At 52.4% G+C, this 19,158-nt stretch overlaps 1 protein-coding gene across 1 annotated transcript in view; it reads right to left on the bottom strand.

Moving 5' to 3' along the window:
* Nucleotides 1–3,621: 3,621 nt before the first annotated feature.
* The window catches only part of GPR45 (G protein-coupled receptor 45), a 93,852-nt gene continuing 78,315 nt past the window's right edge, over nucleotides 3,622–19,158 (bottom strand). The window contains exon 3 of the mRNA XM_059658936.1: nucleotides 3,622–5,237. Within this exon, the coding sequence (XP_059514919.1) occupies nucleotides 3,888–4,994 (1,107 nt within the window). The 5' untranslated portion in view covers nucleotides 4,995–5,237 and the 3' untranslated portion in view covers nucleotides 3,622–3,887. The remainder of the gene's footprint in view (nucleotides 5,238–19,158) is intronic.

Raw genomic sequence — 19,158 nt, 5'->3', positions numbered from 1 at the left:
GGAATCCTGAACCGCCTCCTGGCAGAGAACCCAGCCACTGCCCTGGACTTACTGAGGGAAACAGGGTTATTTATTCACAGACGCTTTCGAGTTGGGCGGCTGTGATAGCAGCCCCACCCTTACCCTCGTCACACTCCTGCCTCCCTGTATGCTCACAACCCTGCTCAGCTCTTCAGCAAGGAGCCCCTCAGAGCAGTGTGCCCTCAGGATACGCATGGAAAGGGGTCCACCTGTCCATCCTTCTCCTGGCAGCCCAGTGAGGCAACAGTTTGGATGCGGGCAAGTGCTGCAGTTCAGCCATCGGCAATTTCGCTCTTTTAAGTCAAACCCATGCTCCTGGCTCCTGTGGATGTTGTGTTCTTATCCACTGAACCCCGAAATCTTAGGCCCACCTGACGATGAGGAAGAGGACTAACAGCCAGCTTCTGAAACAAATCGCTGCCCTTGCCCCGGAGTACAAAGGCTGGCTCAGGGCAAGTGGGCGGTACAACTGTCGTCACTATTGCCGCTGTGTGTGCAGCCTCTGCCACGGCCGCGCAGGGGCCGGGCCCTTCATGTGCATCAGTCCATTTATTCCTCACGGAGCCTTGGGGGGAGTATTTACACCGCGTGGGAGAGGAGAAAGCTGGGACACCAAATCACTTGCCCGAAGCCCGAATCACGCAGAGAGCAAGGTGGCCCTAGTTTGGGGGAGGGCATGCCCTTTGGCTCCACCCTCCCCCGCCCTGGGCATCTCCTAGGAGCGAAGCCTGGGTGCTGACACTGAGACTTCGGGGCCCTGGGAGGCGGGGCTGCCAACTGTGTGAGCAAGGGGGCAGAGCAACATTGTAAATACTTAACCAGCAGGTTTTTAGCCCAAAAAAAGTGTGCGCTGTAAGTCACGCAAGGGGAAAGCACACCCAGGTCTCAGAACAGCAAAGTAGGAATCAATCTAGATTTTCGTCACTTGTCTGGGTTGGCAGAATGCCATAGATGACCTCTGCTTTTATTTCACCCCGACAGTAGGGACCAAGATTCAAGACGCAAAGGTAGCGGGTTTTCCAGGGGACTCAGAATTGGGATGACACTTCTGAGACTTGTGTCTCATTTGTCTCCCAAGGAACCGGGGGCTGCCTCCTGGAGAGTCTCTACCATCGTCACCTCCCAAGGCTCCACCAAACAACCCAGGTGCCAGGGTTTGGGTGACTCCAGGGCTAGAAAAGAGACAGAAACAGAAAGCAAGGGAGCCGTGGTTGTCGTCCTACAGAGGGAGACAAGCTTGGACAGCTGCTTTGGGCACAGCCTGGCCTTGTGCAATGGCCGAGGGGAGGAGAGATTTTAGAGGTTCGGCGAGGGAGAGAGACTTCCGAAGGTGACGCGCTGGGAGTCGGAGGTGAAGACCACAGGTTACTTAGCAGGGCCGTGATTTAAAACGATCTGGGCCCCACCACTGACCCCACTGCTCACACAGTCTCCTGGGTTTCATCTCCCCTCAATGTCCTTCTTCAGCCACTCCAGCGAGGGGAGTAACTGCCGGGTTCTACGCTTCCTGAAGTTGGTGTGTCTGAGGGGACGCTGGGCTCCAGACGCTTGGCTTGGTGCTAATTATGACAAGAGAGCATAGTCTTATACACAGAAAGAGCAATAATACTTTATTTAAAAATATGTACAAAATTATTAGTTTGAAACACATTACTTTTCAACATACATCATGTAACACTGACAGGTGTGAATTTTGGTACTTTCATTCATTCAGTTTTGTGATTTCTCTTTTACTCAAGGCTCTGGGGGAGCATTTTCTTCAACGCCCACCAGGGGGAGGTGACCACTGGCCTGGTCCCTCGGGGTCTGGCTGTGCTTTGGGCCCACTAAGGCTGAACTGGACGGGAGCCAAAGGCAAACCCTGACCCTGCTGGGGGCACTTGGGACAAGAACTGACAGGCCATCTCAATCACACTCCAACTGCCCAGCTTTCTCTCTGCACCTGGGTAAAGTTAGTGAGAACAAGTATCACTTATTTTCACAACAAGTCCTGCTCTGGGCTTAGATAATATAAATAACATAAATTATGTTCTCTGTAATGCCCGCTCTTCCTGCCCCTGTCACCAGCACCACGGGAAGCGAGTGCGAGGACAGGAGCTGGCCTCTTGCTGCAACCTGGGAAAGGAACCACGAAGAGCAATGAAAGGGAGCATCTGCGTTAGGCCGAATTTGAGTTGCAATGATTTTTTTAGGAACTTATTTTTATTGATTTCAGAGAAGAAGGGAGAGGGAGAGAAAAACATCAATGATGAGAGAGAATTATGGATCGGCTGCCTCCTGCATGTACCCCACTGGGGATGGAGCCCACAGCCCAGGCATGTGCCTTGACCAGAATCCAACCATGACTTCCTGGTTCATAGGTCGATGCTCAACCACTGAGCTACGCAGGTCAGGCTCGAGTTACAATGATCTTGAGATAAATTGGACACTGCCTTTGGGCACAGCCCGGGCCTTATTCATCCCTCTTTCTCCCACAGTGCCTTGCGTCTAGCAGGCACTTAATAAAGGCTCATGGTGTGGGAAATAAAGGAATACAGAGGAGCTGTGACTACAAGCAGACAACGTGCCCTTTTAGAATCTGAGTGTTTGAGAGATGAAAGGGACATGGGAGATCATCTAGACTTGCTTCTTCGCATGGTAAACGGGAAAACAGGCCCAAGAAGTCAGGTGAAGTGAACAAGGTCACACACTAGCTCCTGTTAGAGTAAGACATGGGTTCAGATTTCCTGAATTTCTCCTTCAATTTCCCAGTCTCTTCAGATCTGAAACTGTAAAAAGAGCTGCATGGACTCAGTGGTGTGCCTCAAACTCTGGAAAACCGACCCCACGTCAGAAGCTCTGGAGTAATGGGTGACCTGGGCCAGGTGGCCAAGGGCACAGCGCAAGCAGCCAAGTTCCCTGTCGGCAGCCTCGCTCCCAGGGCCCCGGTCCTGCCTGGGCTCGGAGGACCAAGGCCCCGGGCGGGTGGCCCAGAGGACAGCGGAGGAATGAGGTAGGAGGAGCACAGAGATCAACGGGGACCTGCGGGCAGGTCGGTGTCTGTCCGGCCCCTGCCAGCAGGTCCAGCGCAGAAGTCCATGCGGCAGCTCGGGAGGCTACAGCCTCAGCGTGTCCAGAGGAAACGTGTAAACTAAGCCCACGGACCACTTCTGAGATGGAAAGCAGGCCGCTTCAAATACTTGCTGAGAAGATGAGTTACAAGAGAAGGACTGTGCCTTTTCTGCCCCCTGGAGAGAGAAGCAGAGAGAACAAAGGGAGGCTTGGGGAGCAGCAAGGGAAAGAGACGGGCAGAGGGACAGTCCTGGCAGACAGGGAGGATGGAGGCCCCAGGCCCAGAGACAGGGTGTGCTGGGCGGCAGGAGAGGCGGGGTACACACCCAGCCCTCCCTGGGCTTCTCTCAGCTGAGCTGCCCCGGGGTCTCCCACGTGCCCTCCCGGGAGCTGAGAGGCACCGGCTCCCTCTGCTCCCAGCGTGATCTTGGTTTACAGAAAGGACGATGTGGCCTGGTTGGAAACGCTCATGTGATCAATGTAAAGAAATCACAGGGTTTCTCTTAAGCAGAGACTTCCTCCTGCCCACACTCAGCCCACCCACCCCCTGCTCCCTCCTCTTCCCTGACTTTCTGCCCACTCCCTGCTCCCTCCAGTTCCCAGCGCCTTCCTCCCGAAGTCTCCATCAGACCCACCCTGCTCTCCTGCAGCAGAACACGGAAATCATTCACCCTGCAAGGGAGCCGGGCTCCTCTGCTCACAAATGAGTACCTTTGTGCTTCATTGGCGGCCACAGGATGCCCACTGGGGCTCAGATGCCAGGGGGCAGAGCAGGTCAGCCAGGCCCTGTGCCCCCTCCACCCGCCCGCCTCTCCCTAGACAGCGGACTGGTTTTCGTTGCAGGTGTAGATGGTGCTGGGCTGGACGCGCCTTCGGATGCGCTCAGGCACTCTGGGGAGGATCTGGAAGGTCTGGGGCAGCAGCTCTATGCAGGCCTCGCGGAACTTTTTGATCCTCCAGCAGTAGACGATGGGGTTGAAGACAGACTTGATGTAGCCGAGCCACAGGACGCAGGAGCTGGTGGTGTAGAAGGAGGGGCTGCAGTAGAACCGCCTGCTGAACACGGACAGGAGGCTGTAGACGGCGTGCGGCAGCCAGCACAGGGAGAAGCCCACGAAGAGGATGAGGATGGTGGTGAAGGCCTTGGTTTTGAAACTCAAGTCCAAGCTGATCTGCTGCTGCCGCTGGCGCCGCCGCAGGCCGGCCCTGGCGAGCTGCCGCAGGTCCAGGGTGTCGGACTGGTTGCGCACGCGGACCGCGTTCTTGCGCACGGCGTGCAGAATGCCCAGGTAGGAGCCCAGCATGACGCCGAAGGGCGCGAAGAAGGCGGCCACCACCAGCGTCACCACGTAGGCGCGGCCGGCCGGGAGCTCGGTGTAGCCCAGCACGCACTGGGGGGCCCGCGCGGGCACCTCCACCAGGGTCCAGCCGGCCAGCGAGGGCGCCGACACGCAGAAGGACAGCGCCCAGGACGCGGCGATGATCGCCTTGGCCCGCCGCGGGGTCAGCCGGTCCTGGCGCTGGGCGATGATGAGGAAGCGGTCCACGCTGATGATGAGCAGGGCGGCCACGCCCTCCAGGACGAAGAGCCAGTAGAGCGCGGCCGAGAGCCGGCAGAAGGAGTCGCCGAAGCGCCAGCGCACGGTGACCAGCGTGGCGGCCGCGAAGGGCATGCAGCACAGCGACAGCATGATGTCCGAGAAGGCCAGCGTGGCCAGCAGCAGGTTGATGGCGGAGCGCATGGCCGGCCGCTGGTACACGATGACGCAGACCACGGAGTTGCCGAGGAAGCCCACCGCGATCATCAGCACCAGGAGGCCGGCCAGGCACCCCCGGAGCGGCGCCGCCGCCGCCTCCCACGCGTGGCTCCCGTTGGACGGCAGGGATTCAAACGTCTCCGCGGACGTGCGGTTGCAGGACATCCTGGGGAGAAGCTGGGAGTCTGGACGGAAACGCCGCCGGAGGGGCGCCCCTCAGCGCTGCGGGGGCCGCGGGGCTCCCTGGGCTGCCTGCATCCCCCCGGCCGGCTGGGCTCTCCAGGGCGGTGGAAGGGTCGGGAGAAGCGCCTTCTTCCGGGAGCATTCGCCAGGGTCTGTGACTCATCAGGGACAGCCACCGGCTCAGACCGCGGCCTGTGTCACGGCTTCCTGGGGGCGCTCTCCCACCTGGGCAAGGAGCGGGAAGACGGAGTTAGAGCTTGCAAGCTGCCGAGTAGCGCATTTAATCCCGGGCGTTCTAGACTGGGTGGGGAGAAGAGGGGACCACTCAGCTACCACCAGGGACAGGTTTGCTGTTCACAAGCACTGTAACTCTTGCTAAGTAACCCAGAGAAACCCATCAGACCTACTTTGCAAGAGGTTAGTAAGTGAATACTTTCTAATCACCATTTACGGAATAAGCATGGATTTAATGACTTGAACTACAAGCAACCTGGCAGAGTGAAGTCTGGAGAAGCCGCTTTCATGGGAGGTCAGGGCGCATGTCTGCCCTTCTCTGCTCCCTCCCAGCACCCGGAACAGGGGCTGCCAGCAGGTCTGTTCACTGAGTAGGTGAGTCCTATGACATTTATTTAGCTTTGTTCTGAGATACACGTAGGTGGAGTCACGTGCAGTTGTAAGACATAATCGGGCAGATCCTGTATGCACTTTACCTCAGAGGCATCTGGGGTAGCCAGTGTGCTGGAAAGAAGGAAACTCTCCCCAAAGATAAGCTCTTTTAAAAGATGCTGCTGCCCTGGCTGGTGCGCTCAGTGGTTAGAGTGTCAGCTGGCCGACTGGAGGGTCTCGGGTTCCATTCAAAGTCAAGGGCACTTACCTGGGTTGCAGGTTGGATTCCCAGCCTAGGTGTGTGCTGGAGGCAACCAATCACTGTGTCTCTCTCATCTCTCTCTCTCTCTCTCTCTCTCTCTCTCTCTCTCTCTCTCTCTCTTTCTCCCTCTCTCTCCCCCTCCCACTCGCTTCCACTCTCTCCAAAAAAAAATAAACAAAGAAAGAAAAAAGATGATGCTAGCTTTCCTTTTGTTTCTCACAGATGTGGGCAGCATGGTGTTCAGCGATCAGTAGCCTGAGTCCAGAGTCTTGCCCGGGCTGGGTGAAAGGCAGCCCCCACGGCGCATCCATCACTGGGCTCCCTCTAGCAGGCTGCCTGACCTCTGCCACCAGGTGTGGCCTCGTCATGCAGATCACATGGTATCCCGTGAAGCACCTCACCATGCCTGGGTCACAGAGGACTCTATAAACCTTAACACGTGAGCCCTGAGGCAAGTCATCACAATGTTACAATGAGTGTCTCTTAGTTTGTATGTGATACGTGCGCCATACCTGCATCTGTTTTAGACCTGCCAGCAGGTGAAGTGGCTCCACCCGGAGGGAGGCTGTCATACTTTTCCCCGTCCCTCTCCCCCACGCCCCCACTTCCCATACAGCTGCTGGGACCAGGCAGCGGCCCCAAGGGCAGCTGGTCCACGGCCCGGCCATGAGGACTCTGAGGGCTCGCATTCACTCAGCAGAAATCTGAACTCGGAAATAAAGTAACTAAAGCACCTACACGGAGGGATGTGACAAAGGGCTTCACGGGAAAAAAGCCCAGTTCAGTCCAGGCCAGGAGGGGGTGCTGCTGTTTGTCCTTTGCCCCTCCAAATCCTGGCCACTCTCCGCCTTGGGCACCTTGCTTGGGAGAGAGATGAGGTCTTTTTTTGCCCTGGCTCCCGCCCATCTGGCTGTGACTGGCAGTGGTTCATTCTTCTCAGAAGGGCTCAGCCCCGCAGGGCAACTCCCCAGGAAAGCCAAGCCCTCTCCCGTTCCCTGACTCCCTGCCTCAGCCCGTGGCGTCTGGTGACGCCCAGCGTGCTCCCAGCCTTCATCCGGTTCCCTTAGCCTGGCCCCACCTTTGACAGGAGTCTCTTCCTAATTGGGTCTGGACTCTTTCTGGCCTGCACCCTGAATGATAAAGGGGTCCTGGCAAACTGGAGCAGAAACCAAGAGTAAGTAGGTATCAGAAGGAAGAAGAAAAGGGGTGCATGTGTGTGTGTGTGTACATGCACATGTGTGTGCCTGCATGGAAACAGAAACACGGGAAATCTGCCTCAATTCCTGACAGGTTTCCAATTAAAGTTGCATTCCCACATGCATATTTATAATATTTATTCCTTTCTTTGTTTTCAATTAAAATATTAGCTTCTTGTTTTTGTCTAGTCTCTTACACTAATCTTTGCCATCACCTCTCAGAGGCAGGCTCTTTCTGCCATTCTGTGGTTGGGGTTTTGCTGACAGTTACCCCATAACCAGATGATCACTTATGTCTAATTTCCTGATTTACTCATTAGAGATGCTATCTGCTGGCCTCACCAGCTGAAAGATGAGGTTTAGCTCAGTCTACTTGACCTCACTCTCTTCCTAATGATTTCGATTCACTATTTTTAAAATAATTTAATTGAGTGACCATTGTAACTATAAAAATATACTTACATGTCTGTATGGCCTATCAAATATGGACAGTATCTCTTCATCTCTATAAAATATGGACTTGGTACCTTCCCATCCCCCACATCCTCTCTCCCCTTTCATGTTCATACTGTCATTAACTACGCCTGTCAGTAATATTTACATCCTTTCCTGAATCCACAGCCAGGCTTCCTATGCCTTTTTATCAGGTGACGTTGAGAAGTTAACTACCATGAAAAGTGTTTAGATTTTTATGTCTACGTCGCATTGCTCAGGGTTGAGTCGGATTGTCTGCTGGAATTCCATCCTCCCGCCTGGTGTGACTTGATCCTAGAGGGGTCCCGTGTGTGAGGGGCACATGCCAGCGTCATGGTCAGATGGCATCTATTGTCTGACAGCTCGTCAGCTCTGATGCTAATCACATGCCATGTTACAGCTGTTTCACGTGCTGCCCGTGGATTTCCTGTGCCGCTCTCGGTGCTTTCCTGGAAGGTTCTTGTTGCCTTTCTCATTTCTTCCCTGGCGCAATGAGCCTTCCCCTGGTTTCTCAATCGCTTTCTTTCAGAAGATGATCCTTTCTTCCCAAGGATCCCCTCCTGGAGCCTTTGCGCCTGCTCCGCGATTCACTATTTTTAAAATAATTTAATTGAATGACCGTAGTGACTATAAAAATATCCTTATGTGTCCGGATGGCCTTCTATCAAGTATGGATAGTATCTCTTCATCTCGTGTTCCTAACCTTTGTCATCTTCTTTCTTGGTTTCCTTTATTTTTCTGGACAATATCCTTAAATCATTTGCTAAGAAAGGGCTTTCTGAGTCCTTGCTCATCTGGAATCTTCTGCCCTTCTGCTGGCTGCTGGCTTGCAGGCTGGCGCGTAGGCTGGAATGATTTCCCAGGAGCTGGGAGGCGCCCCCTTCTGGCATTCTGCATTGCTGGAATGAGGTTGCAAGTAGATTGGATTCTTTTCCTTCGTAGGTGACAACCTTTTGTCTATTGACGGTTTGATATTTTCTCTCTGAAAATGTCTTTGTAAGGGTGTAGCTAGATTTGGGTCTTTTCTCCTTTATTGGCTGGATACTCGGTGGGTCTTTTAAATCTAGAGCCACGTACATCTCGACTGGAAAAGTCTCTGATTCACACCTGTATTCGTTTTCTCCCTCCTGATCATCTGGGTAGGTGCTGGACCTCACCCATTGGGCCTCAATTTTGCTTTTCTTTTTCTGGACATATTTTGTCTCTGTTCTTAGTCCCTTTTTATGCTATGCTCTGGGGGATTTTTAACTTTATGTTTAGTCCTATTTAATTTCTAATTTTGGCATTCATATTGTTTAAATCTGAGAGCATTCTTATTTTCTGTGCTTTTTGCATAGCACTTATTCCTTATGGATGTACTATACTGACAGGCACAGAGTAAGAAAAACGGTCCCCACACTCCACACCCCCCCGAGCCGAGGCACAGGAACCTGAGGATAACACCTGCCCTTCTCTCCAGTCGGTGGGAATGGACGCTTAGAAGACAGCTTCGGAGGTTGGAAATCTGAGGGGGAGGGAAGGACTCTCTCTTCCTGCTATCTAAGTGTGACAACTTCATGTGGAACCCGTTCCACGCTAGTGCAACACCCTTACACACTCTCCTATGCTTTTCTGACACCCAAGGACCTGTCTGCTGGGGTCCAACCCCAGCAGGTCCAGGGGTCCCCAAAGGTGTGGACGGAGTCGGTGAAGAAGGAATGACACGGAGACAGCATTCAGTTGATCAGCAGCCTAGCCAGGAACTCTAGCCAGGATCTCCAGCCAAGTTCTGGTTAGGATCTCCAGCCAGGTTCTGTGTCTATGTTCTCTTGCTAGGTTCTCCAGCCAGGTTCTGTAGCCATGTTCCCTCGCTAGGTTCTCCAGCCAGGTTCTGTCCAGGTTCTGTAGAGGCAGCATTCAGGTGATCATCATAGCCAGGTTCTCTTGTCAGGGTCTCCAGACAGGTTCTGTAGCCAGTTCTCCAGCCAAGTTCTGTCTAGGATCTCCAGCCAGGTTCAGTTGCCAGGTTCTAGTCAGGTTCTCTTGCCATGTTCTATCCAGGTTCTGTAGCCAGGTTCTGTCTCTAGGTTCTTCAGCCAGGTTCAGTCACCAGGTTCTAGTCAGGTTCTCTTGCCATGTTCTATCCAGGTTCTGTAGCCAGGTTCTGTCTCTAGGTTCTTCAGCCAGGTTCAGTCACCAGGTTCTAGTCAGGTTCTCTTGCCATGTTCTATCCAGGTTCTGTAGCCAGGTTCTGTCTCTAGGATCTTCAGCCAGGTTCTCTCGCTAGGTTCTGTCTCTAGGCTGTTGCCAGTTTCTGTCCAGGATCTTTTGCCATGTTCTCTCCCTAGGTTTTGTCTCTAGGTTCTGTGTCTAGGTTCTGTGTAGGTTCTGTCTTTTAAGTTCTGTCTTGTTACATCTGTATTTATACCAGTTGATTCCAGTCCTATCAATCTCTATTCCAAAGGTTAGGGCGTTTCTTATCTCCATTCCAGGGAGTAAAGATTATGTAGCTTAAGCATGATTGTTCGTAGTTAAAGTGATTAATTACCCGCCTGGCACTTAGTTAAGAGGTTTTATTCCCTCCCTAACTTCAGGGGAAAATCCCTACCTGGGGAAACAACCTTTCTTGGAGAGGTGATCTTGGTTAAAACACACAGCGCTAAGGGGAGCAAACATATTAAGAACAGTATGCTATATACGCCAGGTCCCTTGAAACAGCAAGGATGGACCGGCTCCCGGCACCTGTCTTGCCAGGATGCACAAAATCCATGGAGACAAGGCCCAGACACTGAGAGCACTGAGGTCCTGAGGGTGTGGGGGGCCTGCCTCTAACCACTCGAGCAAAACAAATGCTGACACTATTTTCACTTTTCTCCTTGTTTTCTTAAAAGTCAAAGTCCTCTTCGGATTTCTTTCTGTTTGTGAAAACAGGTACTAATGTAGGTCTTTTGTAGAAGTGAAGTGGTGTAGCATGAACTTTTGAAAAGTGGGAGTATATACATACATACATAAACTGGCGTACATACGCGGGCACACACATGCTCATATATGCATACACATGCACACATGCACATACGTACACACACATGTACAAACATGTGCACACATATGACGCCAACAGAACTTGCTGTTTCTTTTCCAGCCCAGTGGCAGGGCGTTTGGCGGACTCTGTAGCTGTTACTGTTGCTTCAGGGAATGAGGGGCTCTGACCTGGACTTTTCTATCCTGGCGCAGAAGGACATCCTGGTGCACGGATTGCTGGGAGCAGGGTGACTCTGCCACTGCCTGCAACAGTGTCATCTGTCTTTTTGATACAAACTCTCAAACAGATGGTATATTTCAATTTCAATAACTTTATTGGCAAGGAGGAAATATGCAGGGACTGCCAGAAGTTAGACATCAAGTAGCTGTGTTTAGAAGCAGGTGTGATGCCATATGTCTCAACTTCTAAGAAAAGTAAGCTGAAGGAGACAGATTTTTTATTTCTCAATTCAGACAGGCCCTTGCGGGGGGAGGAGGAGAGAGAATTTTCAAACAGAACTGAATTGGGAAGCCTTTTAAGGAAGCAAATCCCTATTGACTATCCTGAGCAACGCCTGACGCTTATTGTGTGCTTATTACATACAGCTAAGCCCTTTAGAGACCAGTGCTTCCCTGGACCTGCGTCAGCATGACACAGGACCCGTCACACACACAGCGTCAGCACGACCCAGGACCTGTCACACACACAGAGTCAGCATGACACAGGACCCGTCACACACACAGAGTCAGCATGACACAGGACCCGTCACACACACAGCGTCATCATGACACAGGACCCGTCACACACACAGCGTCAGCACGACCCAGGACCCATCACACACACAACGTCAGCACGACACAGGACCTGTCATACACAGCGTCAGCATGACACAGGACCTGTCACACACACAGCGTCAGCACGACCCAGGACCCATCACACACACAACGTCAGCACGACACAGGACCTGTCATACACAGCGTCAGCATGACACAGGACCTGTCACACAAAAAGCGTCAGCACGACACAGGACCTGTCATACACAGCGTCAGCACGACACAGGACCCGTCACACACACAGCGTCAGCATGACACAGGACCTGTCACACACACAGCGTCAGCACGACATAGGATCTGTCACACACACAGCGTCAGCACGACACAGGACCCGTCACACACACAGCGTCAGCATGACACAGGACCCGTCACACACACAGCGTCAGCATGACACAGGACCTGTCACACACACACCATCAGCACGACACAGGACCTGTCACACACACACCATCAGCACGACACAGGACCCGTCACACACATAGCGTCAGCACGACACAGGACCTGTCATACACAGCGTCAGCATGACACAGGACCTGTCATACACACAGCGTCAGCACGACACAGGACCTGTCATACACAGCGTCAGCATGACACAGGACCTGTCACACACACAGCGTCAGCACGACACAGGACCTGTCACACACACAGCGTCAGCACGACACAGGACCTGTCATACACAGCGTCAGCATGACACAGGACCTGTCACACACACAGCGTCAGCATGACACAGGACCTGTCACACACACAGCGTCAGCATGACACAGGACCTGTCACTCATGCAGTGCCAGTATGACACAGGACCTGTCACACATGCAGTGCTAGCATGACACAGGATCTGTCACACATGCAGTGCCAGTATGACACAAGGCCTGTCACACATGCAGTGCCAGTATGACACAGGTTCTGTCACACATGCAGTGCCAGCATGACACAGGATCTGTCATATATGCAGTGCCAGCATGACATAGGACCTGTCACACACACAGCATCAGCACGACACAGGACCTGTCACACACACAGCGTCAGCACGACACAGGACCTGTCATACACAGCGTCAGCATGACACAGGACCTGTCACACACACAGCGTCAGCACGACACAGGACCTGTCACACACACAGCGTCAGCACGACACAGGACCTGTCATACACAGCGTCAGCATGACACAGGACCTGTCACACACACAGCGTCAGCATGACACAGGACCTGTCACACACACAGCGTCAGCATGACACAGGACCTGTCATTCATGCAGTGCCAGTATGACACAGGACCTGTCACACATGCAGTGCTAGCATGACACAGGATCTGTCACACATGCAGTGCCAGTATGACACAAGGCCTGTCACACATGCAGTGCCAGTATGACACAGGTTCTGTCACACATGCAGTGCCAGCATGACACAGGATCTGTCATATATGCAGTGCCAGCATGACATAGGACCTGTCACACACACAGCATCTGCACGACACAGGACCTGTCACACACACACAGCGTCAGCACGACACAGGACCTGTCACACACACAGCGTCAGCATGACACAAGACCTGTCACACATGCAGTGCCAGCATGACCCAGGATCTGTCACACACGCAGTGCCAGACCACCCAGACCTACTGACTGAGGAACTGACACCAGCCCTCTGTGTGCTAACTGCCAGGGGTCAGAGAGTCCCAGTGGTGGGAGCTAACTACGAGCTGAGCTCTCTGTCCCTCGCAGTGGTCCGTGGTGATGACCTGGTGAGCAGCGCTGATGGAAGGCAGCACGTAGCCTGCGTTAGCCCCGGGCCCTGCATTAGCTCCGCTTGCCACTTCCGGACCCGACGGTGGGAGTTCACGTCAGGCTTTAGTGTTGGCAGTGAGTTAGCGTTTCGGAGCAAGAGCAATGTTGTCGTCCAGTGGGAACAGAGATGCAGCAAGAGAGGGCTGCAGGGCGTCCGTGGGACCGCGACGCTGGAGACCAGCAGGCTGCGGACAGTCGGGCCGGGACAGAGCCGGACACCGCTGTCCATGGCCTGTTACACTCTGTGCCCGACGGCTGTGCTGCCACAAGTGCTCTGGAGCAGACGTGGATGAGACCTACGTTCCCTCAAATCTAAAACCTGCTGCGTGTAGAGGATGCAGGATTGCCTGCTGCAGCGATGGGAGGCACGGGCTACACGGAGACTGGCCACTGTGCAGCTTCTGGCCAATCCTTGGTGTTCAGGGACACATTTAGGAAATATTCAGATGACATGCCGGATGACAGAGTCAGAGGGCGGAGGGGTGATGCCCTGGGCACTCCAGCAGCCCTCCCTGCTCCCCTGAAGCCCCTCCCTGCTCCCCAGCAGCCCTCCCTGCTCCCCAGCAGCCCCTCCCTGCTCCCCTGCAGCCCTCCCTGCTCTCCTGCAGCCCCTCCCTGCTCCCCTGCAGCCCTCCCTGCTCCCCAGCAGCCCCTTCCTGCTCCCCAGCAGCCCTCCCTGCTCCCCAGCAGCCCTCCCTGCTCCCCTGCAGCCCTCCCTCCCTGCTCCCCAGCAGCCCTCCCTGCTCCCCAGCAGCCCCTCCCTGCTCCCCTGCAGCCCCTCCCTGCTCCAAGGCCAGGTGCCCAGGTGCAAAACCAAGTTGCCCAAGTTCAGCGCTCTGCATATACGAGGTCTAATCCAGACATAATTTTTGCTCTGACCAAAGAAACAGTAATAATATTTGGATAAAACATTAAACAAAATGTTCCAAAACTGCTCTTACTTCCTTTTCCCAGTGATGTACTATTACTGTTTCAGTGACAGACGAGGAGACAACCCGCAGGAGTCAGTGGTTTGCTGAGATGATACCCGTGGATGAAGGGGCCCCAGTGCTGCCTGCGCTCTGACTCCCGTACCCGGTCCTGGGCCGGGTGGTGCCGCGGGCCACGGTGTGGACAGAGGCCTCTCCACAGACTCAGAGGACCGTCAGGCTGGCCGCTGCCTACCCTCGCGCTCGTGTCGAGAAGGAACAACGGGCATTTGACATGCTTCCTGAACGCCCACAATAGCCTGCCGCCCTTCATGAAGGCCTATTTTCATGTGTCTTTCACGTACCTTCCCTAGGAGAGGGAAGCACCCAGCTCCTCAGGGGCCAGGCCCCCGGGGTCCTTGGGAGCTGTATTTGTGCCTCTGACTGTGGAAAGCCAGCCTTGGCCCCTTTATGAACTAGTTTCTCGGTGCTGCACCTGAGGTGGCATTTTTTTTTAAATTAAATCTTTATTGTTCAGATTATTACATTTGTTCCTCTTCCCCGCCCCCCCATAACTCCCCTCCTCCCAGCTCCCGCCCCACCCTCCGCCCTCACTCCCCACCCACTGTCCTCATCCATAGGTGCACAATCTTTGTCCAGTCTCTTTCCGCATCTCCCACACCCCTTTCCCCCCCAAGAATAGTCAGTCCATTCCCTTTCTATGTCCCTGATTCTATTATGATCACCAGATTATTTATTCACTTGATTCTTAGATTCACTTGTTGATAGATGCATATTTGTTGTTCATAATTTGTATCTTTACCTTTTTTTTCTTCTTCCTCTTCTTAAAGGATACCTTTAAGCATTTCATATAATCCTGGTTTGGTGGTGATGAACTCCTTTAGGTTTTCCTTATCTGTGAAGCTCTTTATCTGACCTTCCATTCTGAATGATAGCTTTGCTGGATAAAGTAATCTTGGTTGTAGGTTCTTGGTATTCATCACTTTGAATATTTCTTGCCACTCCCTTCTGGCCTGCAAAGTTTCCATTGAGAAATCAGCTGACAGTCATATGGGTATTCCCTTCTAGGTAACTGGGTTTCTTTCTCTTGCTGCTTTTAAGATTCTCTCTTTGTCTTTTGCTCTTGGCATTTTAATTATGATGTGTCTTGGTGTGGTCCTCTTTGGATTCCTTTTGTTTGGGGTTCTCTGCGCTTCCTGGACCTGTAGGTCTATTTCTTTCACCAGGTGGGGGAAGTTTTCTGTCATTATTTCTTCAAAAAGGTTTTCAATATCTTGCCCTCTCTCTCCTTCTGGCACCCCTATAATTCTGATGTTGGTGCGCTTGAAGCTGTCCCAGAGGCTCCTTACACTATCTTCATATTTTCGGATTCTTTTTTCATTTTGCTTTTCCAGTTGGATGTTTTTTGCTTCTTCGCATTTCGAATCTTTGACTTGATTCTTGCGCTCCTCTGGTCTGCTGTTGGGTGTCTGTATAATATTCTTTATTTCAGTCAGTGTATGCTTAATTTCTAGTTGGTTCTTTATCACAACATCGAGGGTCTCATTAGATTTCTTGAGGATCTCACTACATTTATCGGCGGTCTCACCAGTCTTTTTGAGGGCCTTACTAAGTTTATTGGCAGTTTCTAGACAGTTCTTAAGAGACCTTAAAAGTGTGGTTCTGAACTCAATATCCTCCATTGACAGTTTTGTCCTGTTTCTTTGTCTCCGCATTTTTTATGCTTTCTTGGTACACCCCCCAGTGGTCTTTGTGCGCAGTCTTGTTGCCTTTAAGCCTTGATTGATGTCGGCAATACCGGGGGTGATTTGACCTCCAGGCTAACTGGCTATGAGAGTCCGCTGTGTCTGCAGTGGGAGGGCTTCTGTGCTGGATCTCTAAGGCGGTGCTAATCTAGCGTTTGCCTGAGGCTATCCCGCAAATGGTTCTGTGCAGGGCTTGGGCGGGGCGGGTCCCCAGGATCTACAGGGTGGGCGGAGGGAGCAGTTATGGCTGCTCTCAGTTCCTTCCCCAGGGGCTCTGCCTCTCAGAGTCCCAGCAATGGCTGCAAACCTCGGAGAGAAAGCTGCCTTCGAGTTCCGACCGAAGCCAGACAGTCCCGCCTCTCCTGTTTGAGTCTTGGTCCCCAGAGACTCGCCCGGATCTGGAGCTCAGAGTCTGAAACTCCCCCCCGCCCCCCCCCCGCCCCCATTGAAAACAACAACCGCGCCCTCCGCTGCCAGCCCGCTCCGCGCGCGCACTCCGCACCTCAGTATTTCACTTCAGCACTGCGCCTCCTCTGAGTCTGGGCATGATATTCTCTTTCCTCCTAGTTGTAGAATTTCCACTCAGCCAGCCTTCCTGTGGTTCTGGATGCTGTCTGTTCTGTCCTTTAGTTATATCTCTGAAGTGGTTGTTCGAGGGCAGCAATCTCCGGCATTAACCTATGCCGCCATCTTGGTTTCTCCCTGAGGTGGCATTTTTAAGGCTCTGCACCAAGCATGGAGCTTTTGCTAGAGGCACAAAGCACGTGGTGTTGTTTAAATGGATATAGCTTGATATTTAATGAAATCTGAGTCACTTCTCTTTCCCAAGATGCAAAGATGAGCCCCGCCCACGTGGACTCGCTGGGGGGACCTGTGGCGGCCCACACCCCGCTCAGGCCCAGGCGCGGCTCATCCAGCGGCACCACCCTCGGGCGCAGCAGGGCGGCTGCTCAGAACCCCTTCCTTCTCCAAATCACGCGCAGGCTCCCCGCTCTGCTCGGCTTTCTAAAAACCACTGTAAACTTCTTTGTACCTTCTGCAATTTTTCTAACATTTTGTGTCCCTAGTCTGAAAACAAACAAAACACAACGAACACCCACGTCTGGTAAAAGTCAGCATTTTCATTTGTAATAGAAGGAAGACAGGCATAGCTATGCATTCAGTTATAATTATTTTGGATGTTTTAATGTTTTTAACAGCTTTATTGGGACATAATTTACATATCATAAGATTTTCCCATCGTAAGGTTACAATTCAATGATTTTTTAGTCAATTTACAATGTTGTGCAACTGTCACCACAATTCACAGAACATTTCTGTCATCCAAGGAAGACCCTCATTTCTGTTTGTAGGCAACTGATTGAATTTTTAATAGCGGTTTTAGTTCATTTTCCAGAAAAGAGTTCTCAATACTCCCCAAGAATGCGCCACCTCTAAGGGGGGGCCTGAGGGCTGGCAGCCCCTGGTCCATGGAACAAGCAGAAAGTGGCGTTGAAAGGGCTCTTTCCTATTACAGGTGAAAATCTTTCAGTCCTCCGGCCAGGCCCGTGCTGAGACTCGTGAGTCGGGGTCAGTGAGTACTGTTGAGCAGAGAGAGCACAGCTTAATGTACTCACATGCCGCCACCACATGCCCACCAGCTGACATGAAGTCATCATGGCCCCAGGACATATGGGAGGCCATGGGGACTTGAGCCATAAGGCAAACTCCAAGGCTTGGGTTGAGATCTAACCATGGTCCGGGCTCTGTTTATAGCCTGTAACCCGGGGAGGTCCCCACTGTTTAGCCTCAGATTCTTTAGTACCCACCTCACAAGGTTGTTGAGAGGATGAAAATTTAGAAAAGCACCTTGCAGAGCACAAGGCACCAGGCAAGGGGAGGGGTGGGCGAGTCCTGATCACCCCATGTGTTAGGTTTGGGGAGCAGTCTGAGCCAACTGTGGGAAGGTGGGTCCCTGGGGCTGCTGTCTTAAGGGTTTTGCTTCTGAGCAAATTTAATTTTACATGCATGGCAGTTTAAGGCTTTGCAAAACATTTCATGATCTGTGCCTTTCAGCTCCCATGAGGCAACAGAGTATGTGCATAGAAAAGCTGGAAGTTGGCACCTGGCTCATCCTTTTAAGTTCCCTCAAGTCGGACTTTTGGGATTCTTCTAGACAGAGCGTGGAGCGCTCCAGCTGGCAGGAAGCACACCTTCAGAATTTGAAGGCGAGAAGACCTTTTAGCAGTGTTGGGGCCCACCGCTCTCTGGCACAGCCATGGCATTCAAGCCACAAACGGAAATGAGCCAGTTGGTCAATGACCTTGCCCGTCCACAGGGAGTAAGAGGGTCTTCCAGAAGAGAAACGACCATGGGAGAGTTTACTTTGGTCCGTAAAATGAAAAACAAAATCTAAGAGGGAAGTAAGTTCCTGTCAAGTAACTTCTTTGAGTTGTATATCAAAGTGAAACTAGTGTCTTAGTCTTCAGATGAGAGAAGTGCTCATTGAATTCTTGGTGACTTTTTAAAAAGTTATTAAAACATCAAAATAGTGTTTGTCAACTTGTGCGCTCTGGATCGAGCACTGTCTCGGCCGATCCCGAACGGCCAGTCTGCACACAGCTGTCTTCACTGTTACGCAGACACAAGCCGCCTATACAGCAAACGAGTTTGTGCACAAATACAGTGACTACGGTGACATTTATTCCTCACGGATTGACTGCCTGTAACAGCAAACACCTAACTGAACATGTTCCTGCTTGCGTGACGTGTTGGATAGATATGCAAAGCCTCTGGGGTCCACGTCGGGGGGCGGGGGGGGGGACACGGTGGCAGGGTGGGCGTCTACGGGGTGGCCCTCAGGGTCGGGCAGACTCCGCATTGGTCTCCCTGCTTGGCCCTCTGTCAGTTGCTCACAGTATTTATATTGATGAGCCTCAGCTATGTTGTCTGTGAAATGGGCATACAATACTAATATTGTCTCTTTAGGCTTAAAAACTAAATGAGAACAAGATGTGAAACATACACATTTTGTCTTTCATGGACTCCAAGGGCCACTGATTTTAAGATGCTTCATTACTTTACACCCGCTACCCAGGAAAGCATGCTCCCAGTCAGCCCAACACGGCGTCCTGGCAGCAGCACATGCCCGTGACTTCTCCCAGGCGGCCATGCATTCGGAGGTAGCAGGCAATTGTACACTTTTATACGTTGATGTATGGGGGGAATTTTTTTTGCATGTTTCTTGGTAACAAAACACAACACAGCATCATCTGTGTACTGTAAATACAGGGGTTGGCAAAAGTAGGTGCGCAGTGTGAGTACATGAAACAGAGTTTA

Source organism: Myotis daubentonii, chromosome 12, assembly GCF_963259705.1.
Source record: "Myotis daubentonii chromosome 12, mMyoDau2.1, whole genome shotgun sequence".
In the NCBI taxonomy this organism is placed as follows: domain Eukaryota; kingdom Metazoa; phylum Chordata; class Mammalia; order Chiroptera; family Vespertilionidae; genus Myotis; species Myotis daubentonii.
The sequence above is the reverse complement of the archived record's forward strand: the minus strand, read 5'-3'. Positions and strand labels throughout refer to the sequence as shown.